The 24,159-nt window shown below is 37.1% G+C and overlaps 1 protein-coding gene across 1 annotated transcript in view; it reads left to right on the top strand.

The window, feature by feature from the left end:
* Positions 1 to 13,488: 13,488 nt before the first annotated feature.
* The window catches only part of LOC134531905 (myo-inositol 2-dehydrogenase-like), a 34,273-nt gene continuing 23,602 nt past the window's right edge, over positions 13,489 to 24,159 (top strand). Inside the window, exon 1 of the mRNA XM_063367938.1 lies at positions 13,489 to 13,894. Coding sequence (XP_063224008.1) covers positions 13,812 to 13,894 — 83 coding nt within the window. The 5' untranslated portion in view covers positions 13,489 to 13,811. The remainder of the gene's footprint in view (positions 13,895 to 24,159) is intronic.

Raw genomic sequence — 24,159 nt, 5'->3', positions numbered from 1 at the left:
TGACTGCTTCTTCTTAAGGAAATTGTATCAGAATATTTTGATGCTGACACAAATCGTCTGAAATTTTATACAAGGAATAGATTGTAATATTCGTAAATATTATGCTTGATTTGATCATTAAAACATACGACATTTTTATTAAAAGTTCAATTTCTTTTAATAATTGGCAAATGAGAATAAGTTCTGATATTTATATAAAATATAAAATATTATATGTATATAATGATAAAATAAAATTTTGACAAAAAAATAATATATAAAGCGCATCTGTGTTATAAACCGATAATTTTAGCAGCAAGAAATCAAGTGACCACAAAAGAGGAATAAAATATACAAATTCAAAAGGGCATGAATACAAAAAAGTAAACTGCCAAAATGTTTTGGCCATACAAACATATATTATATACATAAAAAACAAAAATACAGACTTTTTTAAAAAATAAAGCAAAAAAATTTAAAGATAAAAGCATATTTGAAAAATAAATACAATGATTTTCGACAGGTAATAAGTATAAATATCACTTTGGCGTTACAGTCAGGGAGTGAGTGATGAGCGTATCATTATTATATTTTTACATCTATACCTCAAATCATAGTTAAAACTTGTTTTCTTTCCTGACCATTGTAAACATATCAAAATAATTAATACGCATTTACAGTAAATAAACATGATTTTTTTTATTTAAATACGTATCACTGTTCCAAAATGTTACTTTTGTTGCACCCTTATGCTGAAGTAGAGCTTAAATTAGAATGATTTTGTATTGTTCAATCTAGAGTTTCTAGCGCGTAAATCAAGGAATGGATGTAATTGGCTATTAAAACGTTTCAAGAAGTTTGATGGATGTAGGTCACATATGCCAGTTTAGTCTCAAATTTTTCGTAACCTATCTAAGAAATCGTAGGACCGAAGCTCTCTACTCCCGTGTGTCTGCTACTCACACAGCTGCGCTGATCGAAGGGAAGCCTGCCCATCAGGCGCTCGTGATATACTTTATGTACCACATCGATAATAATGTGATAGTTCTAGGTTGTGTGTTTCTCAGTTATGTGGTTCATTGTTGTGTGTCTATAATTTGAGACTGTTCTAATTTGTGTATTTCTAATTTGTACTAGTTCTAAGTTATGATTCTTTAAGTTGTGTCGTTTCTACGATGTGAGATTGAGCTTTGTGTGTTACTAAATTATGATAGTAAAAGTTGAAGGTTTAACGTTGTGATAGTTCTAAGTTGTGTGTTTTTAAGTTATGTGGCATGATATTGTGTGTTTCTAAGTGACGTGTTTCTATGTTGAGTTATGGCAATTCCAAATTGTGTATTTCTAATTTGCGATAGTTTAAGTTTTGAATTTCTAACTTACGGCGTTTCTAAGTTGTGTAGTTCAAATTTGTATGTTTGTAAGTTATGATAGTTATAATTTTTGTGTTTCTAAGTTGGGATGGTTATAAGTTATAATTTACGAAGTTTCTAAGTTATGTATTTTGAATCCCACCTAGAATTACTCGTAATAAAATTTGCCCGGTATAAATTTTGAGAGGACATACAAGATATTTTTTCACCCATATGCTTTTGTGACTCATTTTGCAAGGGAACTGGTTGCACATTTTTCAATACCAAATAAATATAGTAAATTCAAACATAATGTGTTATCATACGTTTCAAACATACCCAAATGAACTCGAAACAATTTCAACTGGCAAGTACCTTTTTTCATTAACGACGTGCTCTGAATGAATGACGTCAATGTGAAGGATAGAGATGTACTTCGCACGGCTATGTACAGATTGTAGGACTCCGAATAACTGGGGAATGAATTAGGAACATGCGTGAATTTTTGACGTGACGTCTAATATATCGATGAACGCCGACTGCGTGCACGAAAAAGTGTCCCGTTACGCACATTGTCCCGTTACGCTCATTATAAGCTTGCGCCGCATCTATCTCTCTTCCACTCGATTGGAATAACCATCGATTTGACTTTTTAGAGACACATTAAACTTGAAACACTCCCATTCGTTTCCTACTTTTCCTATCATCGTCCTATCCTTAACAGAGTAACACAGATTGAAAGAAGTTAAATAGCAAACATGTATAAAAGTTATAGTTAAAATAATCTCTTCGTTAAAGTAATAAACATATTTGAATTAATGAGTGCAAATAAAAGTAAAGTTTATTAATTAAATTGTAGATTTCATTTCACTCCTTCTCTGTATCCATACAAAATAGTGATCATTCAATAAAAATGATTCAATTTTATTCATAAAAGTATGCAATAATTTCATCAATGTTTTGTTATGACGTTGTCACGTTAAACTATCGTCCGTAAACCAACTTTACAGACAACTAATTTTTTTTAGTCATGCCCAGAGTGACGTGGCAACAAACCCACGATCCTCGCCTAGCGCATTAGCTAGAAAAGACAACAAGGACCTAACGTGATTTCAAACAAACATAAATCGCCTTTAACATGAGCGGCTGGAGCTTGCAATATGCCACGAAGTTCAAACTTTCCATTACGCTTCGCTGAAAATAATTTCCATTGACTTAAATAAACTCTTCGTACTTAAATAACACATATTTCAAAATAAATTATTCCAGCCGTATGAACAAGAGCTAATATTCCAAGGAATTTTGACTTATTTCAGTGGCCCATTGTTTAAGGGGGTAGTGCCCTAAAATATTTTGCTTCTAATATTTCATGTTTTTGAACATTATTTTTAGATAAATTATTAATATAACTACAATTTATTGTTTTATAAAAGGCTTTTTCTACTTAATTAATAGTTGTTATTAAAAAGTTGGTTTTTATGGTTTTGGGAAAACCTAATTTTTATTGATACGAATGATTAGCTAAAAATAGTTTAAAGATGAAGGCAGCATACAAATGGTAAGTCCAAAATTACACATGCTAGGACTGATATAAAATTTTGCCTTTAATATAGAGTTAATTCATAACTGACAAACACCCTAAAGCAATCAAAGAGGTTATGATGAAATATATTTGTTTGCTTCCAAGTTTATTTTCAAATCCTTCGCAAAAAATTTATCGCTGGAGTCTTTTTTCCCGACAATAAACGTATTTATATACGTATCAGCTGGTTTTGATTATGTGTCCAGTCAGAAAGTCAAGATCAAGACTTTGTGGTTTATCGAGTCTTGACCTCTTGCGATGATGTGTTTGCATGGCAAAACAAAAATGTATTAAGCTAGCAACAGACAATAATTGAGTGCAAGTAATAAAATTTTTATAAGACAGCAAAAAGAACGCCTATTAGCGTGTAGACATACATAATATATTTCATTCTAAATTATAAATATTTAAAAATTTCGAGCCATGTTTTTTTTAATTTCTTATTAGGATAGTTTTGTTAACATAAAATATTAATTAACTTATATAAACGTTGTTTATTCCAAACTCATCCTGATTGGCCAGATCGTAATCCATTCATGCCCGCTCATGGTGTCCAATCACAGCTTGGCTCTGAACTAGTTATCGTCGTGCATAGGGAAATTTCAATATTTGAGTGGTAACCACAACAGCTAGCCTAAGCCTATGACGGAGAAATTAAGATAAATGTGTAATGAAAGTCCATCTAGTTCTTTCAAGAATCTGTACCTGGTATTCCATGCCTAAACATTATTCTGGAAACACGCATTGAGCCACATTACTTTCCTGAAATGCTTTTCCGTAAACAGACAAAAAAAAAAACACTCGGTTATCTTGAGCAGTTTAAAAAAAAACACGTGTTTTTTTTCTCAAGTTCTGCTCAACGATGTGTGTGCCCACACTGTTAGAAATTAAAGTAAGTTTACGGACTTTTGAACGAAGAAATTGAACCCAAAAGAACGAAGACTTCTTGGTAATTAAAAAAAAAAAAAAAAAACTGAATCTTTGTAGAAACTAAGTCGTATTTCGATTTTTAAAAAGTGGTATTCTTCGTTATAAACACAGGTGGACACGTTCAAAGTAATTTAACTCAGTGCCCGTAAATTTACGAAGATACCTGGATGATTTGCAATCAGATTTTTTTTCGGTGTAAATTGAAGATGAAAATTTTTAACAGTGCAGGTAGGCGGGGCCCCTAAGCACGTGACCAGTTTTTTTTTTTTATTTATCAGATCCTCGGCGGTGGCAGGATGGTGAGATTATTCGCCTCCCGCCAAGGCGATTCGGAATTCGGTTCGCGACTGGGCCGAGCCCTGTGTTGGCGTCACGCGAGCCATGGGCTGACTCCGCCCGTAAACCGGACGGAACCGGTAGGAACCGCTCCGTCGCCTCGGATCCTCGCGACCCGCAGGGGCCACGCGATCAAGGCCTCTGCGGAGAGGCCATCGCGCGGGAAGATTGCGTCGCATGTGGACGTAACAATACCAGTAGGCATAGCATAATTGAAGAACAAAAAAAAAAAAGGCTGCGCGAGACAAATATATAATTTTCCACTTACTTAACGGACGTTCATACTGACGCACGCGTTTTCAACAGTCCACATTCTATATTTACATTATATTTCGAAAATACGCCACGCACAAAAAAAATGTATTTACACAGAAGAAAAAAATTTGTCTGTACTTTTACAAAACATTCCTTTGGAAACCAGTTTCCCAGAAATAGTTTGTAATGCTACAAGAATGATTTTTTAACATTATACGACGCACAATTTGGTTATTATTCTGTTGTATCGTACTTATGTGCGCAGTTAATATTGGGAAGCTATTCAGGGAAAGGTGTACAAATAATATTAACTAGTAGAGGTACTGGGACAACACATAGCGAACCCAGTATTAATGTAACGCAGTATTTCATGTAAATGTAGAAATTTACAAATATCTGTAAGTTTATATGAATATTTATGTTCCATTTACAAAGTCCCTCCCTTACACCCACTGGAAATAAAAAAAACGTAGAGAAAGCAACAAATAATCTACTTAATATCTCTGATAATGAATCTTAAACATGGGATAAATGCGTTAAAATGACATTTCTATGATGATGTTATTTTTCAAAATTTCAGATTCCCCATTAAACTGTGAGGAAATCCACACCACCCAAAGTCCTCCCCTATTTGACCCTCTCAAGATTCTTAGCTGCTTTGGCCCCTGTTTGGTATGCGTAAGTGCGAAGGATTTGGCAGTGTATACACGCAACGGATTCACCTGAAATACATTTGTCCATAAAAGTATGTCCCAGTTATAAAATTTTATAGTATCAACTGTAAGCGTTGTAGAATGTTGTTTGAAGATCACAATTAAAGAGTGATTCAGACAGTTTTAGATGAGCGCATGCACGAATACGGTTTTGTTGTTTTCTCGCTTGCAGCGCGAAAAAATGGCTTTTGCCCAATAAGTGGAGGGTGAACCTGTAAACATTTTTTTGGCAACAGGGTGGAGCCTTTCCCCATTGGATCCTCTTTGTACAAGAGTGGTTGAATGTCGAAGTTCCTGACCGTTGGATTGGTCGTAATGGTCGAGACGACAGAGCTCTTTTGCGCTGGCCTCCACGTTCACCTGGCATAACGCCATGCGATATTTTTCCTTTCGGGCTTTATTACTGATCGTGGCTACGTTCCGCCGCTACCTAATGAGTTGAGTCACAGACGTGGTAACCAAAGTGTGGGAAGAATTGGACTTTAGGTTGATCTGTGCCGTATAACAAAAGGTGCACACATTGAACATTTGTAAGAAAAACTAAGTAAATTTACTTTCAATTTGACGTATGATTTGTTGCAAACAGTCTAAATTAAAGTGTTATAAAATACCATTGGGTATGGGACATTATTTTATTGAAATTTCTGTATATAAATTTACGCACTCGTCCCCGGATGTGACATCACGAGGGCTGTCAGAACTGGATGTGACGTATGCAAGTATGCTAGTAATCTATTCTGTGCACTTCTGGCGCTGTTCCAAGGAAAAAAAAGTGGCCGCCATCAAAAAAAAGTAGTCGTATGTTACAATTGAAAGGAAATTTCGGGAGTTAAAATTCTCGTAATATCCTTTTCACTTTATTATTAACCAGAATAAAATTTCAAATAAAAAAATAGTACTTAAAAACTTTTATAAGTATTGAACGGAAAAATTCCTGAATTCATATAGCAATAAGCCAAAATTAAAATAATTATACGTCTTTGATGCACCTGCTTTGGGTTCGCTGTTAATCTGGAAGACTCTGGGCCAATGAGAGACCGTGAGCCAAAGAAGTAACGAATTACAAGGTTAGGTGACTCACAAATTAGCAGCCAATGAACAGGCGAAGTTTACTCGAGTTTTCAGAGGATCGTCGAGTCTGGCCTGAAGGTCACTGAAATAGCGAATTTTTCAGTCCCTATTTATAAGGAATTTACAACAAAAACATACCCATAAAACCATCGTAATCGAGGAATTAAAATAGAATAAAAGAAGCAGATTGCGGATAAACTCTTATGTTTGCAATTGAGATCAAAAATTGACTAGTTTAGCTGAAAATTTCTGTTACGATACTTATTGAAAAAAAATAAGTTAGCAGATTGCGATAAACTCTTGTGTTTGCAATTGAGATCAAAAATTGACTATGTTCAGCTGAAAATTTCTGTTACGATATTGATTGAAAAAAATAAGTTAAATCGTTCAGTTGGTTGATAAAATTAGCATGGAGGCCAAAAGTTATAGACGTCCGAGCAACTCCAGCGCACCACAGGGGCAAGTACATAGCCGTGCACTTGAACTCGGTCACGACCCTAGTGCGTACAGCTTGTTGCTGCGATAGGAGCGATAGACACGTTATGTCACTTGTTTTCGACGGCAGCGGGTGAAGTAACAACAGGAGGGTCATCCCTATCTCTGAGCTCCAGCTGCTGAACTGTGTGTTACGCTTCCGAGAGATCCGTTACGCGCGTTAGGGGCCCTGAATGGAAAATTTCCCATCAACGTGTCAAAGGTCCCGTGGTCCACGTTCCAAACAAATCTTGTAGTCACATGCCGACGATACTGTCTTTCATTTACAGACGGCTGTGGCTCTTGGCGTACTAAGAAGTACACGGGAGACTTTTTTTTCCAGTCACTAACCCTCGATTCGATCTCATTTGACCCCGACAAGGAGCATCATGCATCAATACGAGATCAGTTTTATATGTTATATTTAGAGACCGGAAAAATTCGCGAATTAATTTCGCGATAGGCTAAAATACAAATAGTTATACCTCAGTGCTGCCTCTACTATTGGCTCACAACTCACCTGGACGACGCTGGGCCAATGAGAAACACCCAACCAAAGCTTTATCGAATCACAGGCTGCTATGTTGGGACGTCTTACAAGACAGCAGCCAATGAGTGGGTGACATATGACCGAGTGTACATAGAACTGTGGAGTTCATCATACAGGTCATTGAACCCGCGAATTTTTCCGGTCCCTAGTTATATTGACCTGCACTAACCTACACAGACCGCAACAAAGTACTTTTGCTCTTATACATCCTACAAGATATTGTTAGGAGTGGAGGAAAACAGGTCCGGAAAGGATATGCCAATTATATAATATTTCTGCACTAGTTAAATTACAGCTATTTTAATGTATGTTCACAAATTAATCACACTTTCGTGAGTCAACTATTCACTCTCCCCATTGGAGCTCGGCTCGACAATGTCTCTCTCTGCTGTTCGTCTCTTACCGCGCACCTCGGACCCAAACATATTGCTTCTCACGACTCACTCGTCCGCTGCGCTATGATACCGTCCCAGATGCTCCGATCTTCGCACACGAAGCTAGTCTCTCGTCGCCCGCTATCGTTCGCTAAAGGAGGTCTCTCACACCCTCACCGCCTCACCGCAGTTCGCAGGTCGGTCCTGCTTTTGCGCCTCTGGTATCGTAGTCCTCAGCAGTGTCGCGAGATCAAAGTCGACTTAACACTCGAAGCTGCAAGAACAATGGCGTCCTAGTTATGCCACTTCTTGCGACGGGACTCTGGGAATCTGTCGAACCCTCGAGAGAGACGGAGAAGTGTACTGCTATTACCTTCCCTTTTTAACAGCACATCAAGTTGTATAAAAATCTAGTATATGTATACATATATGAATAACACACTCGTTTAACTTTACAAATGTAATTACGATCAATACAGCATATTCAAAGCAGTATATATATATAAATATATATAATTATTACGAATTTTATACTCGCATTAATACATAACACACGGCATGAAATAAATGATCATTTTAATGTACCTATTACACAAAAATATGCCTTTTTAATTTAAAATAGTGTATTTAGACATAAAACATCCGGATTGCATCAACTCTATGTGGTTAATACCCTGGAATAAGGTTGGATACATCGATAACACCAGTTCTTAAGTTAATGTATCGGGGCTACGATTAAGTTCTAACTTTAGTAATACCTACAAAAGAATTCCAAGTTTTAATAGTCCGGCAGCTAACTCATCAATAGGGTTTGAGTTCTTAGTCAAAGGAACCTCTGGTTTAGCAAAAGGTTTAGAGTTATTATTAGTGTCAGTTTTCATGGCCCATTACTAAATCAAAATGTCTAGAAACGAATAACGAATTTTCTGCAGTTCATTAATTTTTTTTATTTGAATCAATTATTGATATAACATCAAAGTTAAACAGTTAACTTCTCTTAAATAGTGTGCTACGGTTAGCAATTAAAATCATATGCAGAACATAATATGCAGAATCTTACTGCGATAACACTTCCTTGATAATTGCTATGATAAAATTCTTTTCTCTATATGAATTCTAAGAATTCTTCTTCATCCGTGTTTTACATTATTGTTTTTTTTTTTTTTTTCATATATCCACTCATATACTCTCTATCGGGTTCAGTGTATTATTAACTATGTTTGTTTCGAAAGCATAGAGTACACTACCAAGCAGAACTGTCATAAGTATTATAGACGTGAATAAAATTAAATTAATGTCTTTCCTGCGGCATAGTGTACATACCGTGTTGAAACATATTAGGTATTTCAGCCACGAATAACATTAAACAAACATTCCAAAATAAATAAAATGACGATACACATAAAGTAAACAAGGGAAAATCATATTCAATGCAGTAACGGTACATTGGGAAGGCTCTGGGAAAGGGAAAAAAGGGGCAGGGCCGTCCCTAGAAGTCTCAAAAAGTTTCGAAAACTGAGTCATGGACCTGGCTGGCCGGCCACGTCTCTAGCAGCCTCGTAACAATATTTTGTGTTGACGAAAAAAAATAATGTATCCTACACAAAGTCAGTCAAGTCTGTCTCGCCACTAAATCTTATTATAGAGACAGCGAATTTTTTTTTCAACCACAAAATATTTGATACTGTCTAAATCGAAAAAAAAAAAAAAATGTTGGCTACGAAACAATTTTTTTTAGTGTTGAGGTACAGGTAGGTGTATTTTTTGGAACTGTTTGCTCCAACATTTAAATTCTACCTAGATTGCACGTAATCGGTCATTTTAATTATTTAATTAGGTTTTTGGCATCTTGTACATACGTCAGGGAATATAAAATAATACCTGGGAGAAAAACGTTTGGAAAAATTTAATTATTTTCAATCCAGCATGTCTGGTAAAAATAAAACCAATATATATGCGATATCACAACAGTACCATGAATTTTGGAAGAAAAAAAAAGTGTTAGCGCTAAAAAAAAAGGTTTTGATTAAAAAAGATGGACTAAGTTTGCAGAAACTAATTATTTAAAAAAATATATATTTATATCACTGACACGTGATGATATCATAAATCCAACAGGTCGTAGAAAATGGGTAGATAGCTGTTACCTACCACTTTTCTTAAAAGTTTGCTTGAATAACGCATTATTTAGTAATATAATCCACAAGTAACATTTATTTCCTAGTTGGGAATACTATAAATTAGCTGGCGAATGGTATTTCTAGCCTATATGTTTTTTTAATTATAATTAAAATATCTTGACTGCTAATTTTTAAGTAAGAATAATTTATTCATCCGAAAATTTAAATCTATTGTTCTGTTGTTTTGTTTTTTAATCTATTGTTCCGAAATCCTAGAGAAATATGAGAATTATATAATACAATTAGCTGTTGCCTACAACTTGATCAATGTTGCTCCTGTCGTGCAAGTTACTGCTCCAAACTCTGCAATTCACCTTCACACCGAATGCTGGTGTTGTCAGGCTTCTTCTTCTTCTACTTTTCTTCTTCTTGAGCAGACACTTTTTCACTGCACACGCCATCTAGCGCTGCCATCAGCCCATACCTTCGCATACCTTGCTTTTTCATTTCAATTTCACTCATGACATTCTTCACCAATTCTTGGCTGTTCTTTTTTTTATTCTTCATTTTATCTTGGCCATTCTTCATTTAATTTTCACATCTTCCTGGCTACTCTTCACTTTTTTATGACTACTCTTCAATCCCCTTAATTTTATTCCTCATTTCCTCTTGTCCATTCTACATTTTATTCTTCGTCTGAACCAAGAAAGCCATTACGTTCTAAGTTCGTTGGCAGCCATTTGCCTCGTCCACATACACTACCAGTTTAACTGTCTCTTATGTCCTATTTACTACTCAAATTTCACCTAGAAATTTGCCTAAATTTTCACTCATAACTAACTTTAGTTTCTAACATTAACTTTGTTACACTCAAAACTAGCTGCAGTTCCTTACACTCCATTTACTCTCGAATAGCTAAATTATAAATTTTATGATTTTATATTGTTATTTAATTTATAATTAATTCAAAATTACTGAATTATTAATTTAATAATTAGGGCTAACACTACTTCTGTCATCAAATGTTAAGGTGGAAAAAACTAGTGCGGCAGGCTAGCTCAATTAATTAACTGGACTTTTATTTACCACCTACCATGCATACTTTTTTTCTAAATTACAACAATTTTAATGTCTCCACAAATTAATTACACTTTCATAAGTGCACTACTCACTCTCCCCATCGGAGCTCGGCTCGACAGTAGCTCTCTCTACTGCTCGTCTCTCACCGCGCACCTCGGTCCCAACAAACTACTCCGCACTACTCACACATTCACCGTGCCGTGACTCCCGATATTAGCACGCGAACCCCGTCTCTCGCCGCCCGCTATCGCTCGCCAAGAGGTCACTCACCCTCTTTACTTCACCACTCTTCCCTGGTCCCTCGCCTTTTACACTTCAGGGGTCCTGCCACCGGGAAGGTCTCGCAGCCCTCAGGATGATAAGCGCGACTCTCGCTGGAGCTTCTAGAGCGGTATCTCCTCTGAACTGGGGCGCAGTCTTCTCATGGTCCATAGGACAACTGTGAAATTTGAGCGGTGACCGTAACATTATATGGCGGAGAGATTAAGATAAAGCTTTAATGCAAGGCCTGAATCTGTGCCTGTTATTTTATGCCTATAAATTACTCTGAAAACTGGCATGTTAGCCGTCTTAACTCTTATAAAAATAAACTTTAAAAACTTAATCCGAAATTAGTACTTTTCGGCCCTCAGCGAATTCTTAAATGCTTTTCGTTAACAGACCCCAATAGGATATCTTGAGTAGTTTTGAAATCGCGTTGTTTCTCCTGAAGCTCTGCGCATCGCGTGTGCCCGGGTAGGCGGGGGCCTCAACTTCCGTAGTTCCGAGAACAGTGGCGTCCTAGTTGCGCCACATCACGCGACGGGGCCTTGGGGACTTGCCGAACCCTCTAGAAGGACACAGAGAGTCTCCCGGATCCAATGGGAAGGCGCTGCGGAAAAGGAATAGGAAGGGAAGTGAAGGTGTCAGAAAGCCCCCGGCAATGCAGTGTCTTTGTGGTGGTAATGGAGATGGTTAGTGCGGGCGCTACCTGCATAGCTCCCCTTCAGGAGACAAACCTAGCGTGTCAGCCTAGCTGGCCGGCCACGTCACTGGAAGCCTCGTAATAGTATTATTTTTAAGTAACCAAGTCTCTAAATATAAAATTGTTTTTTATCGTTTTGCGTTACTTACGTGAATGTTATTATTTATGTTTCGACTTTCTAAATTTATATATTTATTTATTACAATACTTCGGCAAATTTTTTAATCAACAGAAACGTTTTGAAATTTTACTCCATCACAAACTTTGCACTCCCATTTCAATACCTTAGGTATTGATTGTTTCATAAAACACTGTAAAACCCATGTTTTCTTTATTATTTTAGATTAGATATTTCCGCAAAGTTTCTAACTAATAGCACTATCTTAAAAGGATGTATCTTTGTGATGGGCCGATGGGCATCCTAAAAAAGGGCTGTTTATTTATAGGTAAGTAGAGTCTATCCTGGAGTGAAATAAATTCGTGAAATAGTCGTAGAGGGCAATGTTAATACTCTTATATTAAATGTTACTGGTAATAAGATTATTTTAATAAATCTCAAGTAGCATTTAAATGGAGCGTTCAAGGACCTCATGATTGAAGTAACGAGTAATTCTAGACGGAAAACGTTACATAAACCAGACGTAAATTGACGGTCGTACATCCCGGCTTCTTGGTAGACACCGTTCTTCAATTATTCCATATTTTAAATTTGGTAAATTACCTACCAATGCTTTAAATTGAATCAATAACAATACTATAGATTGTTGCTTATAAATGGTATTTATCATTTAAATTTGCGCTATTTAATAGTTTGAGAACTATAAATGATTCGATCGTAGCATGAATTGAAAGCATGAAAGTGTGTGTTATACAATTTTAGAATCAACCGGTTGTATGTAATCTTTGTCGTAGGACTAGTCATTTTTAGGATATCATTCATAAGTTAATTAAAATTCGGTTTACCTAAAAATCGGAGGATGTCAGGTTTCTAGGGGTTTTTATTTGAAATTTGTCAAAACTATAAAATAAATACTCACAAAATTCGTAAAACCATTTAAGAAATATGTAAATAGTTAAGTTATGTACAAAAACACGGGTTCAAGGCTCGGTCTAGAAGTCTGATTGATTTTTTTTTGTTTCTTTTGCTCATTACTTTTTTGAAGGGCTGTTTATGTTTTTTTTCAGCTCGATACTTCCCTTGCCTTTACTGTTCTGCCACAAATATTTGAAACATATATTCTATTAATGTGATATTACGGGCGTAAAAAAAAGGCGCAAAATCTTTGTTACTATCATCACTTCGCAATACTTTTTTACACCCGTGATATTAGACTAAGAGAATATATGTTCACATATTTCTGGCAGAACAACAAATGCAAGGAAGGTATCGAGTTATTTTTTTTTGAAATAGCCTTTAAATAAAAGTAATGATGAAAAATAAACAAAAAAAAAGAGAGGAAAATTTATCGTTGATTATTACGTGAAAATGGAAAATTCCGTTTTCAAAATTTAAAAAAAATATATAAAAATTGATTAACGAAGTGTGTGTGTGTGGGGGGGGGGGGGGGAGAGAGAGAGAGAGAGAGGGAGAGAGAGAGAGAGAGAGAGAGAGAGAGGGAGAGAGAGAGAGAGAGAGAGAGAGAGGGAGAGAGAGAGAGAGAGAGAGAGAGAGAGAGAGAGAGAGAGTGTTTCAACGTCCGTGACGTGCGCAGACGTAGGAAATGCGTCCATCCGTCCGCTCCGCACGAGCGCCGGCAAGACACGGCGAAAGTTGCGGGAACGCCCGCAGCGCTGCAGCGGCGCTGCGCACGGCCCCCCGCGCCGACCAATGAGCGAAGAGCGGAGGGACGCCATTGACGGGGGCAAGGTTGCGTCAGCCACGCCAGAGGGGCCCGACCTCGGCTAACCCCCGGCACGGCGCATAAATGGCTTCGTCGGCGTCGCCTCCGGGTTCTGTCCGCGGCTAGCCGGGGGGTGTGTGTGTGTTGCTTCGCTCGCGGACCGTTTCACGTGCACGCGCGGACAAGTGTTGCCATGGCGACCAAGAAGTTCGTGGACCCGTCTCCCTACACCAAGCCGCAGAGCGTCGGCCACGACAGCGACTACCTCTACAAGCAGTGAGTACCGTCTGCTGGCGCATCTTCCGAGCTCCATCCGCGTGCACTGTAAAACAAATGTTGCACTCAGGGCCGGTGCAAGGTAAATTGGCGCCCTAGGCGAAAAACCTTAATGCCCCCCCCCCCCCCTTCCCGCAACCCGCCGGACACCCCAAAACATTTTTTCCTTGCCTCAAAATACATCACGTAAGCCTAAGATTTTGTCAACAATCAAATGCAAGCAGGCTTGTGTTATTATTTTTTTTTTTTACCTTTTTTACTTATTACAAATCATAAACAGGTCACCGTGGACTTTGAATAATTACTTATATCAATATAAACATTCTAAGCTGTTACAAAAATCCATTTTCATCTAGTTTCAATAATCGTTAAACATATTATATCAGCTGTTATGTGTCGTGCTGCGCCGCCCCCAGCTACTTGGCGCCCTAGGCGGTTGCTTAGTTCGCCTGTATGGACGCGCCGGCCCTGGTTGCACTTTTCATCAGGAAAATCCTTGGAAACTCAGTGGCCAACGATATCACTTGCAAAACCGCAACAACCTTTTCAAGTACGAATTTAAGTAATGATTTTGCTTGAAGAAACTGAACATTCTGAACACACCGAACATTCATAATTTGGTTTTCATTTAATTAATTTTAATTCTTTGTTCTTAAGTTAATTATTCGATGATGTCTTTAAAAACAAGTCATAAATACACATATATAGTAATGTTATTAAATACATGAAACACGCATGTCAATGTATGCAAGACATGCTTACAGTAACAGGAAACACAATTCCTGTTGCTTGTGAATGAGACATGCCAAGCTATGATTGGGAGGAAATTGTTGTAGCCCAATAAGTATAACAATAATCTTTATAAAATAATTTATAAGTAGCTAATTTGCTATGATATTCTTAATCTGTATTCTTTTTTTTCACGTGAGAATGTCTAATAAATCGATGAACGCCGGCTGCACGCACGAAAAAGTGTCCCGTTACGCACATTGCCCCGTTACGCTGTGTTCCTTTACGCTCTTTGTACGCTTGCGCCGCATCTATCTCTCTTCCACTCGATTGGAACAACCATCAGTTTGACTTTTTCGAGGCACATTAAACTTGAAACACTCCCATTCGTTTCCTACTTTTCCTATCATCGTCCTATCCTTAACAGAATAATACAGATTGGAAGAAGTTAAATAGCAAACATGTATAAAAGTTATAGTTAAAATAATCTGTTCGTTAAAGTAATAAACATATTTGAATTAATGAGTGCAAATAAAAGTAAATTTATCAATTAAATTGTAGATTTCATTTCACTCCTTCTTTGTATCCATACAAAATAGTGATAATTCAATAAAAAAAATGAATCAATTTTATTCATAAAAGTATGCAATCATTTTATCAATATTTTGTTATGACGTTGTCACGTTAAACTATCGTCCGTAAACCGACTTTACAGACAACCAATTTTTTTAGTTGGATTTTCTATAAAAGCATGTTTTTTTTTTTTTTTTAGTTTTTTAAACTATTATTTATTTCGTAGCAGACACCACTCGGATATCTTAAGGGGTTTTTAATCTTCGAAGGGACGGGTCCGGATACCCCACTGACCTTCGCACTGACTACGTTTGCAAGCTTACAAGTGATATCGTTGGCAACAGAGTTGCAAAGGACTATCCTTGTAATAGTAGAGAAAAAATGTTTTAGAGTGTTCAAGACACTTGCTGTTTAGCATCATCCATGCAGATTTAAGGAGGCAGTATCCAAAATTATGTTGCTTCTGATTTTTTTTTGTTTAGTACAAGTTATTCTTTGACGATTTTTATGGTTTTAAAGGCATAAGTTTATGCCAGACCTAGCATGTACTGAAAACACGCTGTATTTGTTTTTGTAAATGGAACAGAAATATTTATGTCAATTACAAATATTATACATGAGCACAACTGTATCTCTACAATATAGTGTTCGCGGTAATACTGGGTTCGGAAATTTACCCGGAAATTAATTTTTTTGTGTTGTCCCAGTACCTCCAATAACTTAATTAAAGTTTTTTTTTTTTTTTGCAAATCGTTCCCGTTAACTGCGCACATTAACAAAACAAAATAAAGTTCAATATTCGATTATCTTTTCCATGGCTTAAAAATAATTATGCTTAAATGAAACAACACTTGAAATATAAAACTATGCGCCAATTTTCGTAAGATACTCAGGATTATCTCGAAGAACGTATTTAATATGTGCATAAATCACCATAGCCACGCGCTGTACAAAGTTACATGTAAGATAGGTAGGGGAACCTGGGGCAGAATGGGGAAGCGGGGCATAACGGGGTACCATGATTTTATCGTCAACAACGTGTTGCCACCTGTTATGTGTAGACGGAACTTAAACTCCAAAGTGAAACACAGCGCCACAGCGTATCCGGAGCCATCTTGTTGTTCGCAGTTCGTTAGAAGTGGCAGTATGCTGTTTCAGACTGTGCGTTTTGCAATGTTTCCGTGATATTCCAGCCAAGGTAACTAAATATACTTACTTATTTAAAATTTATACTTATACTAATTAAACAGTGCATGTCTTTAGCGACAATTTATGAATGCCATCTAATGTTTTAGAAGTACATTTTTAGCTAGAAGGTTGTAACCAAAAATGTTTCTCAAGGGGCAAAACGGGGTACCTACTACCGTATTTTGCCCCATGTTTGGTTAACTAAATACTGAAATGACATTTTATGATATTCTGCATAGATTATTTATTCTAAAAAATCTACTTATACAAAATGTACAAATCAGTGTCTCTGAAATTCTAAGGCATCCTGAAATTTCTCTTCGAAAACCTGAAGCTACATCGGCGGCACGTGCAATGGGCTTCAATAAAGTAGCAGTATCGAAGTTTTTTGATCTCTTAACAGAGGTTGTTGACAAATATGGCCTCACTGCAGATAAAATTTATAATGTTGATGAGATGGGAATCACTGTTAATCCCAAAGTTCATTCCCGAATTATTTCTCAGAGGGGTAGACGGCAGGTTGGTACTGTGACTTCAGCTGAAAGAGGGGAAACTGTAACAGCAGAAATTTGTTTTTCGGCTGCTGGTGTTTATATACCACCTATGCTAATCTTTCCAAGGAAAAGGATGCAACAAGAGTTTCAAACAGGACTACCTCCTGGATCATGGGCTGAGGTTGAAGATAAAGGATAGATCACAAAGGAATAATTTATTTAATGGTTTAATAAATTTGTTATCTTTTCTAGAGCGTCCAAACAATCACCAGTGCTTCTCTTGCTTGATGGGCATGCATCTCATACTAAAAACCTTCAACTAATTTATACAGCCCGGGAAAATGGTGTTATTTTATTGTGCTTTCCTCCTCACTGTTCCCATATTCTACAACCACTAGATGTATCATTCATGAAGTCCCTCACCCTCAGCAAGTATTACGAAGAAGAAGTGAGGAAATGGTTGCGTTCTCATCCTGGACGCGTAGTGACCTTATTTCAGCTTGCATCTCTGTTTGGATCAGCTTACTTGCAGGCTGCAACTATGTTGACTGCCATCAATGGTTTTCGGAAGACTGGTATCTGGCCTCTTGATAGGAATGTGTTCACTGAAGTAGATATTCTTCCTGCAGATCCCACTGACATAGGTTTACTAGCTGATAGTCCTAAGCACTGTACTACCTCTGCAAATTCCTCACACAGATGACCCTCAAGAAGGGTGCTCTAACTCGGCAGATGCAGAATTCCAAACAGCAACTTCAACCACCTTGCCTGAAACATCCTTTCAAAGTAGAGCTACTCTTTTCACTTTCCCAAATTGTTCTCCTGAAAATGTTCTACCTGTCCCCAAAGTAGTACAAGGCGAAAAGAGGAAAACACGTAAAAGGGAACAACATCAATTTTTACTGCATCTCCCTATAAGGCAGAATGACTAGGCATCCAGAATAAAAAGACCAAAAAATTGACACGAACAGCACAGAAACAGCTCAATTTAGATGAGCAAAAAAAGAAAAGAAAGAAAAACATAAAGTCTCCTCTCCTCAAGTGCTCAATAAGTGAGAGTGAAGAAAGTCAAGATGACGATGCGGAGTGCCTGTACTGCCATGACTTTTATTCTAAGTCAAATGAAGGATGGATAGATTGTTCAAGATGTTTAAAGTGGGCTCACAATTCGTGTGCTGGTGTTGACAGTGATGGTGACGAAGTGGTTCACATCTGTGAACCCTGTGTACACTAACTGCCATAAATTTATGTCTTTTCATTCAACATAATTGTGTGCTCTTATTTAATACTTAATGTTAGCCATATATTAAACTTATTAAACTTATTTAGAAAATTCAAATTATTGGTTTCCAAATTTATTATAACTATACCCCATTTTGCCCCATACTAGGGGCAAAATGGGGCAAAATGCACATTTTTATTTAAATGTTGATTATTAAAATCAATAGTAATATTTAATTTTCAATTTATGATTTAGTTATTCTTCATAGACTAAAGTATCACTTTTACATCAAATTTATCAATGTGTAACATTTCTAACTACTTTTATTACCTTCCAACCATTAGATACCCCATTTTGCCCCAGGTTCCCCTACATCTTTCGTAGTATTGCACACTATTTCTTGATAATTGGTTTCTAAAGGAATCTTTTGTAAAAGCACAGACAATTATTTTCTGTGCATGAACTCGTACAGCCCCGGCACCAGCCTGGACAGCTAGTAGAAGCTGCATGTGCTTCGGCCAGATCACAGGCTGTCTTGTCTGTGTTCTGATGGGCTCGGATAGGCGGCATGCGATACTCAGTGGTGGGGTTCCTCCGAGTCAACCACATCTTAGCCCCAATGGTGTTTAAGGAAGTTGGGGTGGCATTGATGCTGAGACGCTGCAGGTCTGTCTCAAACACCTCCGAGCTAACCCATGTCTTAGGAGACCACGCCAGACCAGTCCTGTCCCGCGAGAAAGGGCGTCGCCAGCCGATGGGCTAGGAGGGGGGGAAGTTTTAGGAAAAGTATGTATTTTTTTTTTGCATTTGGCAACATTTTTTTTGAATCTCTAGGGCTCTAGCGGGGGGGGGGGCAGTTGCCCCCCCTACCCCCCCCCCTGGCGACGCCCTTGCCCGCGAGAGATAGTTTGGCGTGCAACATATAAGCGGATTGGATTCCTCCTCCGATCAATTGTCACATAAGGCCGATTCAAGCATATCATGTAGCGGTTTGTTGACCTCCAAACGGAAATACAGTTGTTGATAATTTTGTTTGCAAGTAGCTATATATACAGGTCCAGCTCCGTAAGATAAGGTTTAAATCGGCCAGCAGTGCTCATAAGGAAACATTGGTATCGGAACAAATGTTTTCCGCAATGAAAAGTATTTGTATGTATGTGTGTGTATGTGTGTGAATCATGGCTGGAGGGATAGCCTACGTATCACTATGTTACTAATTTAAAATTGTTTGCCCATATCGTCTTTACTGGAGTACTGATAAAAACAAAAGTTAAGTTGCTGACCACCTTGTCTAATACTAACCATAGGAAAATAAAATAAATTAATTGTAGTGAAAAAAATAAACATAAAATTAAAATTATTGAATAGTTCGAAAAAGACCACATAAATATAACATAATATTGAAGTAACTAATGTAAACATTTATTCTTAATTGGTAAAAAAAAATTATAAGTTTTTCTAATGAATGCTCACAAATGCTGGTCTAAATTTTTACTAGAAAACACCAAACACTATTATCAAAATGTAAAAAAAAAAAAAAAAAAAATGAATCTATACCATGACTTTACAAAATAAAACTTATAAATACAACAAATCAATATTACGAAACAAATCTATTTAGTATTAATCAGTAAGTTTCAAAACGACTCAACCCAACACAAAACAAAGTGAATACCCACTCGTATGCACCACATAACTTGAGGTTACGGATATCGTTGGACATGTCACAGTAGCCAACCGCTATCTCCGAGTGATGTCGTGTTTGAAAAGTGACGTCAGATTGTGCTGTTTCTTACAACAGAGTGGTGCGCTTGTCAAGTGTCAGTTACATGGCACACGTGTGCTCTCGAGACAGTGTCTGTTCAATACTTTCACATGTTTGCACGAATGTTTTTGCGATTACTTTAAACTATAAAGTTTAAAAAAATAAATACCAAGTAACAGTTTTACTCAAGCTCTATACTTGTTAAGGCCCCCACCACGGTGTGCATAGCTTCAGAAGAAACCATGCGATTTGAAAACTGCTCAAGGTATCCGAGTAGTGTTTGTTCATAAAAAGCACTTAAGAATACGCTGAGGCGGGTGAGTAGTTCTGTTTTCGTATTTCGTTTTTAAACTGTATTTTTAGGAGAGTGAAAAGGGCTAAAACGCGTGATTAGAGAATGATATTTAGGAATGAAAAGCCCAGTTCAGATTCTTGAAAGTACTCTATGGACTTGCATTACACATTTGTCTTCATCATACGCCTTTTAATGCTATGGCTACCGTTCATATCTCATAGTTGCCCTGTGCACAACGCGAAGACCGCGCGCCAGTCCACTGCCTTGCGCTTAGAGACGATACCGCGCCAGAATCACCAGCAAGCGTCGCACTTATCATCCCGCCTCACTAACACAGATACACTCCTGACTAATTCGTACCAACTTTACCCACGTCTGATCACGAGACGGATGCATCCGCTGTATCTCCATGAGTTGGTCTCGGCTATCGGCGAACGAACGTTAAACCGTTATCAGTGGACTGGGCCAGATAAGTGTCTGTCTATGTGTGTGTAGGCTTAGAAGGAAAGACATCCTACCAAGAGTTCTGCTACGAGTTAGAACAAGACCGCGAAAAGTAGAACAGGCCAATTAGCTTCCTGGCAGGTTGGAAGCCTTCAGGGGCCTAGTCAGAGGTGTGCTTGTGTCAGTGAAGTTGAATTATAAGAGCGATGCCCGCCGGTGATTCTAGTGAGGTATCGCCTCTAAGAGCAAAGTTTTGAACTGGTGAAAAATTAAACTTTAACGCATAGAACATAGTTTCGAACCGACTGGTTCACAAATACGTGCACTCGCTCATTTTTTGACGTGACAACGTCTAATAAATCGATGAACGCCGGCTGCACGCACGAAAAAGTGTCCCGTTACGAACATTGCCCCGTTACGCTGTGTCCCGTTACGCTCATTGTACGCTTGCGCCACATCTCTCTTCCACTCGATTGGAATAACCATCGATTTGACTTTTTCGACGCACATTAAACTTTAAACACTCCCATTCGTTTCCTACTTTTCCTATCATCGTCATATCCTTAACAAAATAACACAGATTGGAAGAAGTTAAATAGCAAACATGTATAAAAGTTATGGTTAAAATAATCTCTTCGTTAAAGTAATAAACATATTTGAATTAATGAGTGCAAATAAAAGTAAATTTATCAATTAAATTGTAGATTTCATTTCACTCCTTCTTTGTATCCATACAAAATAGTGATAATTCAATAAAAATGATTCAACTTTATTCATAAAAGTATGCAATCATTTCATCAATGTTTTGATATGACGTCACGTTAAACTATCGTCCGTAAACCAACTTTACAGACAACCAATTTTTTTTTATAAAACTGCGAACCGCGCTTTAGTCTAGATAGTTGGTTATGGCTTACGGTGGTTGAATGACCGGAGAGACAAAAAAATTTCACTATAGATTGGAATTCAAACCACTTTACCTTTATGCTGCTTTTGCGGTTGGCCTAAGGTTTAACTGCGGAGCTGTTGAGTGAACGAGAAACTTTCAACAAAAAAGTTAACGAATCAACAGAAATCCAGTAGAGACGTCTAGTTGGTTACGAGCCAACTAACATTGTAATGTTTTCCCCGAGTGTGTATAGGACCATGCGGTTCCCCCTGGATCTCGTTTAACAAACGAATTTTTCCAGTCTCTACAGATAATTCACCCCCTCTACCTTCACCCTCTCTACATCCTCCATCACAAAGGCGAATAAGTTCAAATCCCGGATTTATACGAGCGAGTTGCACACAGTCATGTATTTGACGCTTCGCGCACCTTTCGTGGTAATTTTCAGTAGTTTACTATGCACATAGCTTTCAGGGGCAGAAAATACGTTTTATAAATGAATTGCAATTCTTGTGCATAGAGTTTAAAAAGTAACTACATAATATTATCTAAAACTAAATTAATAAATTAAATTCTGGGGAATATTACGTGTTAGAGAGTTTCAGTTAATAATTCTTTCGACTATCAGCTTTCACCTTAGGTAACCCCGAGAATCTGTGTCCGGAAAAGTATAATCAATTATTATAAATCAGCATTACAAAAAGCTAGATAAGTGTAATTTAGTTACCGAATTCTAGAACTACAGCGAAGTTATAATATTAATTTTGTCTTATCATCTTGGAATTTTCTCTATATTTATTTAAGGATGCCTTTTATGGTTTAAACTAAGGATAAAAATATTATGTAAAATAGGTATTTCCTGTATAATTGTGTATTCAATAATAAAATAATTCTGCTGTTATTTTGGTTGTTATATAACTTAAGACGAACCATAAATACACAAGCCATTGCCTTATTTGGCCTGGCCATTCAGGACGTGTTTGCCTCAGGAATGAGTTATTGTGATTGTGTGCTGACAGTAGACTTGTACCTGAGAGCCAGGTAGTCGAGAGAAATTAAGGGGCTGGGGGCAAATAATACAGAATGTCCATATAGTCCCGTTACCATTACATACTGTTACTACAACCAAATGGGAAGAGATGAACGGTGGTGGATGTAACCATTATGTTCCACGCGTCCCAAAGTTTGTTTTCTAATCACACCGTCTCAACGTGAGCCCCTTTTGTTGCACTCAGGATGTCCAGACGATACTCGATCTCCGCCCACGTACGGCCAAGGATAGCAGCATTGACGCTTTCGATACGTTCTGTGATCCGTCATTTCAGTGTCCTTATGTTAGGTACTGGAGTAGCGTACACGTAATATTGTACGTAACCCCACAAAAAGAAGTCTAACGGTGTTACATCTGGAGAGCGAGGAGGCCATGCAACTGGTCCGTCACGGCCGACCCATCTGTTTGGAAACATTTCATCAAGAGCACTTCTAACATTATGGCTCCAATGAGGTGGTGCCCCATCTTGTTGGAAAATGATGTTTGGTTGCAACTCCTCAATCTCATCTCCATATTACTTAATACACAACTCTTCAAACCCCTCACTATTAAAAAAAATATTTAAGAGATTATACAATCGTATAAAAAGGATAAGACTAAGTGATTTTTAAAATAATTTTAAGAAATTTCTTTTTGATGTTTCTCTTAATAAAACATTATTTTTTATCCCTTTATACTTTAAAAAAAATTACGAAAATTTTCTTTTTAAAAATTTTCAATTTACATAATACTAATAAACTTAAAATATAACATTCTTAATACCGAACAAATTAAAAGTCAATAATAATTTAAAATTAGTTTTTTCGCGCTTTCATATCAGCGAACGTTTCAGTTATATAATCAAAATGCAACGCCCGCGCAAGTCTTGATTCAATGCATAATGTTCCTGGATCAATAAGTCTTTGTTGACCCATAATTGATATTCCGGGAGTTATTTATTATGCTAAGCACACTGAAAGATCTTTCTGTTTGAGCAGCAGAAAACAGGAAGCACGCAGAAAATGCGCAGTGCAACACACTCATTAGGAAATAAACTAGTAATATCGAGGTCGGTTAATTTTTTGAGCAATTTTAGAGGCTGGAGAGTAGATTTAGAAATGTTTGTCTTGTAAATCTTGAGAACAATGAGGAATTTTGAACGAATTATTTTCTCCCTTACTTTGTTTTTCGTCTCCGATAGATGACACATATCCAATATAAAATAAATCTGTTTTATCTTTCATTTTGATACTTTTATTTTCGCTTTTGAGCACCTGATATATGTCTGTATTGCATAAAAATTAGCACATTGCATTTTACGTGACTTGAATTTTTAAATAAATAGATAAAATAAAAAAAGAGCACGTTTCAATGAGATTAACAAATCATCTGTCATATTTATAACTCCGAACAAGATTTAACTAGCTGTATATTTGTCCATACAAAAAAAAATATTTAAAGATACCCTGTTTATTATCTGCGTGTTCAGCGATACACACCACTGTTTCTTGCGGGAGATTTCGGATCTTTTTACTTAAAAGGTTGTTTAATTTATATTCCAAGACCTCTTGCTCGAAAAAAAATATTCATATATATGTAACACAATCTTGCTTCGCGAACTGCATGTTTGCGTTGT

The sequence above is a fragment of the Bacillus rossius genome, chromosome 5 (genome assembly GCF_032445375.1).
Source record: "Bacillus rossius redtenbacheri isolate Brsri chromosome 5, Brsri_v3, whole genome shotgun sequence".
NCBI lineage: Eukaryota > Metazoa > Arthropoda > Insecta > Phasmatodea > Bacillidae > Bacillus > Bacillus rossius.
Note: the sequence above shows the minus strand (reverse complement) of the source record. Positions and strands in the feature narration are given on the sequence as shown.